This window comes from Limulus polyphemus, unplaced genomic scaffold (assembly GCF_000517525.1).
Source record: "Limulus polyphemus unplaced genomic scaffold, Limulus_polyphemus-2.1.2 Scaffold75, whole genome shotgun sequence".
NCBI classification, from domain to species: Eukaryota; Metazoa; Arthropoda; class Merostomata; order Xiphosura; family Limulidae; genus Limulus; species Limulus polyphemus.
In genome coordinates, this window is record NW_013665685.1 from 1,326,926 (window position 1) to 1,335,229 (window position 8,304).

The 8,304-nt window shown below is 29.9% G+C and overlaps 1 protein-coding gene across 1 annotated transcript in view; it reads right to left on the minus strand.

Annotated features, from left to right (window-relative positions):
• Window positions 1-5,708, minus strand: part of LOC106466640 (zinc finger CCCH domain-containing protein 15-like) — a 48,575-nt gene extending 42,867 nt beyond the window's left edge. Inside the window, exons 1-2 of the mRNA XM_013926934.2 lie at window positions 5,537-5,708; window positions 2,045-2,146 (exon numbers count right to left, since the gene is read on the minus strand). Coding sequence (XP_013782388.1) covers window positions 2,045-2,146; window positions 5,537-5,608 — 174 coding nt within the window. The 5' untranslated portion in view covers window positions 5,609-5,708. The remainder of the gene's footprint in view (window positions 1-2,044; window positions 2,147-5,536) is intronic.
• Between the last annotated feature and the right edge of the window lie 2,596 nt (window positions 5,709-8,304).

Here is an 8,304-nt window from a genome sequence, read left to right on the forward strand (position 1 = left end):
TTACTACATCAATACCATAAAATTCCACTATAATTTATCAAGCTTAGAAACTAAGATGTATTTTAATCTAAAAAAATATGAAATTTCAAGCAGACTAAAGACACACCCTACCTCTTTCAAATATTGGTCCAAAAGAAATAAATGACATCCAAACCTGTTAAAATGTCTGAGAAAGCCACTAGGAGGACATTCTGAGCTTCCAATTGGTTATTCATGTCATAAATACAAGTAAGTGTATATAAGGGAGCATTTCCAAAAATGGAAAGAGGTGGGCAGGGTGCCACTGTGCTTGATTTATTACATGAGCAATATCTTAGCAAATAGAAAAGATAAAACATTCTTGTCAATATAAGTAATTTGAGTTTCTAATTTGTACAAAACTATAGACTTTGTATTTTAACTTCACAAACATCTAATTTGAACCAGTTCTGCATTCAACATACCACGTGACACACAAAAATCGATGTTTATCTATGTTTTTAAATATTTACTTTTAAGTAAAGAAATTGAGTAATATATAGTACTAAAATTTGAATTATAATTTACAGTTTGATACCAAACTTATTGATATAAATTCATGAACTAGTAGTTCAATAAAAGTTTGAATGCGAGTCAACAAACGAGATGACACAGCACCCATGACCCATCTTGAAAGAGTTAAAATGCTTGTTTGAAATAAACGAAATATTTTGTAGGCAATGAACATTTTCACATAGAAGTTTTAGAGTGCCTCATCCTCAATGGTAAAATACTGAGTCTGGATATAAGTACTAATTTTCTTGTTTTTTTATAGTTACTTATATTTATTGTCATAAAAATAACTAAAGTGTAAAAATTTGAATTTTATTTGGTTAGATAAGAAAACCTGAAAGGTGTTTGTTTTAACACAATGGCACATTGGACTATCTGCTGCATCCACCATGAGGAATTGAGCCCCGGATTTCTGTGTTGTATGCCTATAAACTTACAGCTGATCCACCAAGGGATAAAACTTAAATGAAAAAATTCTCATGATACTTGAGGTAATCACATACACACAGTGTTGCATGACTGTTTACACAAAGCTATCCCACTAGGATAAATGCCTTTAATGTATTCTGAGATGGACTATGTACCGTTGTAAAGTAATAAAACTAAATGAAACCAGCTGTGAATAAACATAGTATCCCTGGAAAAAACTTCAGATAATCATTTAGGAGGTTCTATAAGTTATGCAAATTAAATAAAAAACAATGATGAATATATATAGATATATTTTTTTATTCTTAATATGAAAATCTCCTCAATTTAGTAAAGACTTTAAAAGTTCACAGACGTATCTTTAGTAGAAATACTTAAATACAGTATGATTGCAATGGATGGATTTCCATAAATAGTGCTAACATTGCTACAAACATTTAAAATCTACTTAGAAAAAAATGCAGAAACTGCCGTGCTGTGTTTCTGTATTACATTTCACTCAATTTGAAAGACACTACACTACACATTCTAAGTTATTGTTTTTTTTTATAACTTCAGATCACACAAATTGTGTTAATATGCTTTTTATTTTTATTTTTACCTATAAATTAAATATATTGTAGTACTTGAAATGTATAAATAGTCAGATTCGTGTTGAACTTTGGTGGATAAATATATGGATCAAATTGGCTGTTTTAAGCTGGAGTATAAAAAAAATTGTGTGTGTGTGTGTATAGGATGATCTCAATGAACTGAATGGTGTTCCGCCACCTTGACTTTTCTTATGTTCACATGAGACTGACAGTTTTTTCACAACAATAGTTATTAGTGCTTATTTAATAATGTTAGCCATGACTGGTATGCATGTAAGACTTAGAAGCATTCAATTATTTAGAAGCATTTCATTGCTGATTCCTGTTATCACCATGCAGTTGTAGATATGAATTTAGTGAGCACCTATCTTTCTTATTAGAACCGTTATAAATTCTTCTCTTTGGCTAACTCAATTTTGGGAGAAAAGTTCACAGTTCTATGCATTTAACTTCGCACAGTAAAAACATTTCTTTCTAAACTCTACACAAACCTTTCGACCACTCTGGTTTCCAAACTTTACTTGGTGTTGAACTTGCTGTATGAATTTCTGGTTCTTAGCACCCTTCTTATTTTTTAAGCCAAAAGTTTTGTCCTAGAAGCAAAACATATAACAGAAAAGTTATTAATAATACTGGTATTTACACACATTAATATATACATATTAATAAACAATGATGAAAAGGCAATACAGTTTTCATAAGAATACTTCAACATTTCTACATATAATAACTGATGTTAACTAGAAAGTTGTATTTGCAACAAGTGAATAAAAACTATTAATATCAATGTAATTAACAAATAAATAAAAAAAAAAAACAGTTGCAAATAAATGTAGTTTAACCATTAATCCATGACAATGCAAAAAAGTATTTTGTGTGGTACAATTTTTTGACTAGGCAAGTAAATTGTACAAATTTCAATAATGATTTCATTATATTAAGATCAATTTCAACAATATTTTATGTACAATGTATAATCTGCAGATTAAGGTGAATCCCAAACTGCCTCTATTAACAACTTTGGATGGTAGTAAAGCATCACTAGTATGCTGAAACTTATCACCTGTGATTTGATAAGTCTAAGTATGATGAGTGGGTGGAGTGGTCAGCACCCAACACACTATCAGAAATTGCTATGATGTGACCAATGACTTTCAGTTTTAACCATCTCAAGTCATTTGGTGATTGGTCAAGGAAAAAACAGCTTTGTGTGAATTAATGTTCCCAGTAAATTTGATCACTTTATTGTTTGTAAAAGCCACTGGCTGAATTTGCAAATTCAAACTACTGTGATTGTCTAAATACAAAATTTATGATCCACATGAAAAACATAAAAGGTTAGAAATTTTTAGAAGGAAAGCAGCCACACTATTAAATGTCATTTTCCACCTTTCAGCAGTTTGTGTAACAACATAGCCTACTGTTCAACCACTTTTACAAATAAAAATACTCAATATTCATTTGAAGATACTTTTGGAATTGTTGTGATTTTAAAACCATGTAAGCATTTTAGTGCAATATGGTTTACTTAATTTGTTAGAACAAAACCATTCCATTTTGCTTATTACTTTGTGCAAGAACATACCAAAGAACTAAGCAAAATCCACTACTGGTTACTTATACAGTAAACATGACTGTGTATGCATGTGTGATATTACATACAGGCATGTAATACGAATATTGTTGAAATAAAACAAATATAAATGTAGTAAAATGGAGAAGTAATTTTTTAAGAAATTATGCTTTATTCAATTTTATTTCTGCAATTTTAAAATAACCATGTGGTTTGGAGCTCATTATAGCTTGTGTAAGCCAGTGAATGCCAAAAATCAGTACTTTTTTATTTTGTTTTGATTTACCTTTTTGTTACCTATAATTCAGAGGTATCAAATATTTCTACTTAAGTTAGCTTATGCTTCCTCAGCTACAAATATGTCTTCATGATCAGTGAGAACCTGAAGAAATAAAAACTTTTAACAGTTGAACCATGTACTTATGGAGATTACAAAAGTATACACGTTTGTAAGATTATAAAAAACATATATCAAATAGTTTTGCTGTGTACAACGACAAAATAAAATTACTGAAAGCAAAAGGCTATAATAAGTACACTCCCACTCTCAGTACATATAGTGGACTAATGTAAGAGGAGAGTTTCTACCGAGTTCACCATGGATTTGATAGTTCCAGAAAAACAATTTCATTATACAGAATATGTATATATCGAGGGATACAAGGATACCCTTGATAATAAGAAGGTCCCTCCTGCAATAAAAACTCTTTAGTGATAAAGGTGGTAGCACACAGTGTATCTCTCAGTAACAGATCTACATTGAGGTTATTTGAACTCTACATACTCAGTTTGTGAAGGAAATATTAGAGCAATATGACTAAATGTGTAATAATCTATGAACACATTTTTATACTTCATATAAAAGTCATGTGAAATCTAGAGCAATATGACTAAATGTGTAATAATCCATGAACATTTTTATACTTCATATAAAAGTCATGTGAAATTCTGGAGCAATATGAACACATTTTTATACTTCATATAAAAGTCATGTGAAATCTAGAGCAATATGACTAAATGTGTAATAACCCATGAACATTTTTGTACTTCATATAAAAGTCATGTGAAATCTAGAGCAATAAGAATATAAATATTGAAAAATAATTTAAAGTACAACAGAATATGGCTTGGTGTTATAAATCTATGGTGTCTACTGTCCCTCTTGTGAAAGTTCTGTGAATTTCCAGTTATTAATAAATTTTTAAGAGCTACCTCCAGATACATGTTTTTGATGGAATGTAAACTTAGTTATGTTGCCAAAGTGCAATAAAGGGTTGTGGTAAAGTTTGTCTTGAGTGAAATTAGTCTTTATTCTGTTCAAGCAATAACATTTTTATCTCAACCTCCGTGTAAAGCCACATCTTATTGACAAAAATATTATTTATATTTACCCAGACAATGGTCTTATTTTTTTTGCTTTTACTCATCCAGTAAATTTATAGCCTATAATAAATTTTCAAAAACTACCTCTGAGTACATGGTTTCTTGAATGCAAACTATTTTTCATGTCTGTTCAGTTGGTTAATTGGAAACAGCATACTGACGTGGTGGGAAAAGGGGTTGTTTCTCAACTGCTGTATGCATTTAAAAAATACTAATAAAAACTTTTAAAAATCTTCAAAATTAGTATTTTATTGTTATATGTAATATTAATATACTACTTGTGACATTTTATACTTCCTGTGCATAAAAACATTACCTCATATGCCTATTTTTAATAATTAAAAAAGCATGTTTCCCATACCAATTATTTTATGTCCTGTTCATGCCTCCATAATATAGTTAGCCTGACTGAGCCATAAAAATATACACAGAGTGCATACAGCACTTCACAATCATGGTAATCTCAGGGGGGGCCCAAACTTAACCCAGGGGGCAGTTGTTGACTTAAATTGACTGAAAATACACGCACCACAACACAGAGAATCCGAAAATACAGGAAAAACCCATTTACATTTCATTTCTCTGAACAAATTTTAAAAGCAACCTTTAACCACAATCTATTTTAGATGCATCTTCACTGTACAATTTACAAAAGGACAATAACCTGAATAAGCTTAACACTAACAGCATGAGCCACTTCAATTGTTACTGTTAGAGGTAGAACTTACAACTACAAATTACAAGAGAAATATAATTATCGTTATTTTTGACCCCATAGGAATTCCTCTATTGTCAGTCTACGTGAAGCTTACCCCTCTACACAAATCTGGAGAGAGCAATCGCTCCCCCAGTTCCTGAACCATAGGTTAGTCTTAAGCTTAACTTAAACGGTAAGTCAATAAGATTTGTATTTGTAATTTGTAGTTGTAGCATTTTTTCCATGCTTCCAATTTCTTAGGCCTACTTTCAAGTTTCATTGCTAATATGAAACTATACTATTACAAATACAATACATAAATATCCCTACTTCAATAATTTTTTCTTTTTTCTTCTGATCAGCTTTCTTTCCTGGCTCGTTTGGTTTCTTCTTTGGTGGCATTTGTTAACGTTAACACTGTTAATTTCGTTAAAATTAAATTGTGAATTTACACAATTTGCTCAAATACTGTGCTAAGTATGGTTAACGAATTCAACATTCTGGGTTTGCGGCTATAACTATATTTGAGCGACCTCTAGCGATTGAAACAAGATGTTTGACGTACTGGCGACTATCAATGTTCCATTTCTATATATTTTTAAAGGAGATATTTTTGTTCTTTTGCGTATTTAAATCTTAAAAGTTTGATGTGGGAAAGATCTGATTTTCTTTCTACAAAAATTTATAAATATAAGACTGAGTATTCAAATTATCGTAATACTAATAGTAAGTTCTTTGCATTCCTATAAACTTGATACTCTTCTAACTGTAATTAATTACTTCAAAACAGTATTAACTATTATCATATGTAACACCTTATGTCAGTGAAGCGTGAACTGCATATCACTTGTTTGTGTGACATCACAAAATTTTGTCATTCTATTGTAAATGACACAAAAGTTTAAACGTTGTATACTGTCCGTTGTCAGAAATGTTTATAATTAAGTAAGAGGGACGATATAACGTTAGACTTTTAGAGAGCAAACTGTTACTTCTCAGTAGTAAGGGTACATAAAGTTGCAAGGTCGAGCAAGTTTAAATTTTTAATGTAGCATAGTATTTTACGTAAATAATATTAGAATAGTTGAGGTTTTCCCCAACATAAACTTAAAATGGCCAAAAGATTTTGTTCTAATACGTATTTCAACTAATTTAAGTAATTATAAAAAAAAATATTTATTCCAATGTGCTTAGAGGTTCATGAATACTTGTCATATTTTATAATTTTTATTAAAATCAAATTTGTGCTTCATGAAATTAAACTTCCACTTCCCAATGGTTTTCAAATTGTAGAATATTTGATTATTATTTTATTTTAAATTATACTTAAGAGGTAAAAACTAGTAAAAGTCTTATTATTTAGTAAGCTATTTTAAAGTATTTTACTTAGAACAAGAAGCAAAGAACATGTTATTAGACTATATATGCTGACATTTTTTGTGACACAAATTTTTAGTATGATATATGAAATAAGTATACTTAAGAAAATCATGAAACATTTTCAAAAACAAATACAATAATAAATCTTGAGTACTTATTTGGTCAAACAATTTGTGAATAAGATTAATGCATGAATTGTTATGAATTTCAATGTTCCACTTTTTGATCTGAATAATACTTTGCAGATTTGAATCATCTGTAATTGTATGTAATGTATTATACCACTTAAAGTTCTCTTAAAACATAAAATATAAATAACATTACTTTTTTTCTATTTTATTTCTGTTTGAAAAGTGTAAAAGAAGATTATTTTAATGTTTTGGAAATGTAATGAAATTGTTCCAAAGCTCAATATGTTGTCTTCACTACATGGTAATGCTGCTTTACAGAAAAAGTAAATGTTTTTCTGTTGAATTACACTCTTGGCAATATAAAAATTATTTTTAAGTACCCATGCTCTTGGTGCCTGATTTTTAAATTCATAATAAGAGACATATATTTTTAAGTACTGGACTTTTCTCTGAATCTGAATCATAATTAATAAAATCAACTGCTCCTGGCAACTTAGTATAATCACCAGGTTTTAATATGTTTTTAGTGAATATTAGTAATAGTAATGTAATTACAAGTAATAAATAACAAAGGCATTTAATACAAATCACAATAAAAATACTTACAGCTATTGGCAGTTGACAGTAGTCTAAATTAGGTTTGTACTTTGAATGATAGATCACTGGCACTGTAAGCTAAAAGTCTGAAGTTTAACTCAAACCGTGTTTGTTATGTGATAATTCTGAATAATATAATTTGTTGTTTATTAATGTTGGGTAGAGGTTGCATAGAATTTAACTTTTTTAGCTAGTTAATAGGAGATTGGTCCTGTAACATTTATAGACTTGTATAAGTACAGTCAGGGTTAAACTTGTTTGTACTCTTTTTGAGATTTTATATGGAAAATTGGACTAAAATAATTTCACAATATTGGCTTCTGCTGGTCTTCTGTGGGAGTTTCTAGTCTCAGTTCATAAAAGTTGCTATGGACTACATTTTTTGGGATAGGATGAGGATAAGCTTCCAGACCTTTACATCTCTTTTTTTTTACATTCACTGTCTATCATTAGTTCTGCTGACAGATTTTGTCTACTTCCATGTGATAAGTATTTTCTTTTGATGTGCTTTTAGGCAGTGGTGCCTTGCACCTATTTTATGTGGTCTGTACATGCTGTCTGTCTTGTGGCTTATTATTTGGCTGAATATGAGTTAAGATGAGATATGTGGCTATCTGTCATCTTCTCTAGTGAAGGTTTGAGTCGAGATCTCCCTACTCTTCCTTTACTGTAGAATCATTAGTAGTGTAGCTCAGTGCTTTTCAACCACACTTCCTTGACAGACATCCAGGGGTTCCATGAGATATTGAGGTTCTGCAGGGTTTCACAGAATGCAAAAATTCTCATATTCTAATACGTAAATACATGCTAGTCACCTAATTGCAATCTGTCTACATCATATTTCTTTATTAGTATAATGGGTTTCATAATGACACAACATAACAACAAGTAATAAAATAATTATCTAGGCAAGGAAATAACAAAATGCAAAATAGAATATAAAGTAGTTGTAAAAAAAACTCACCAAATTAAAATAACTTATTATATATA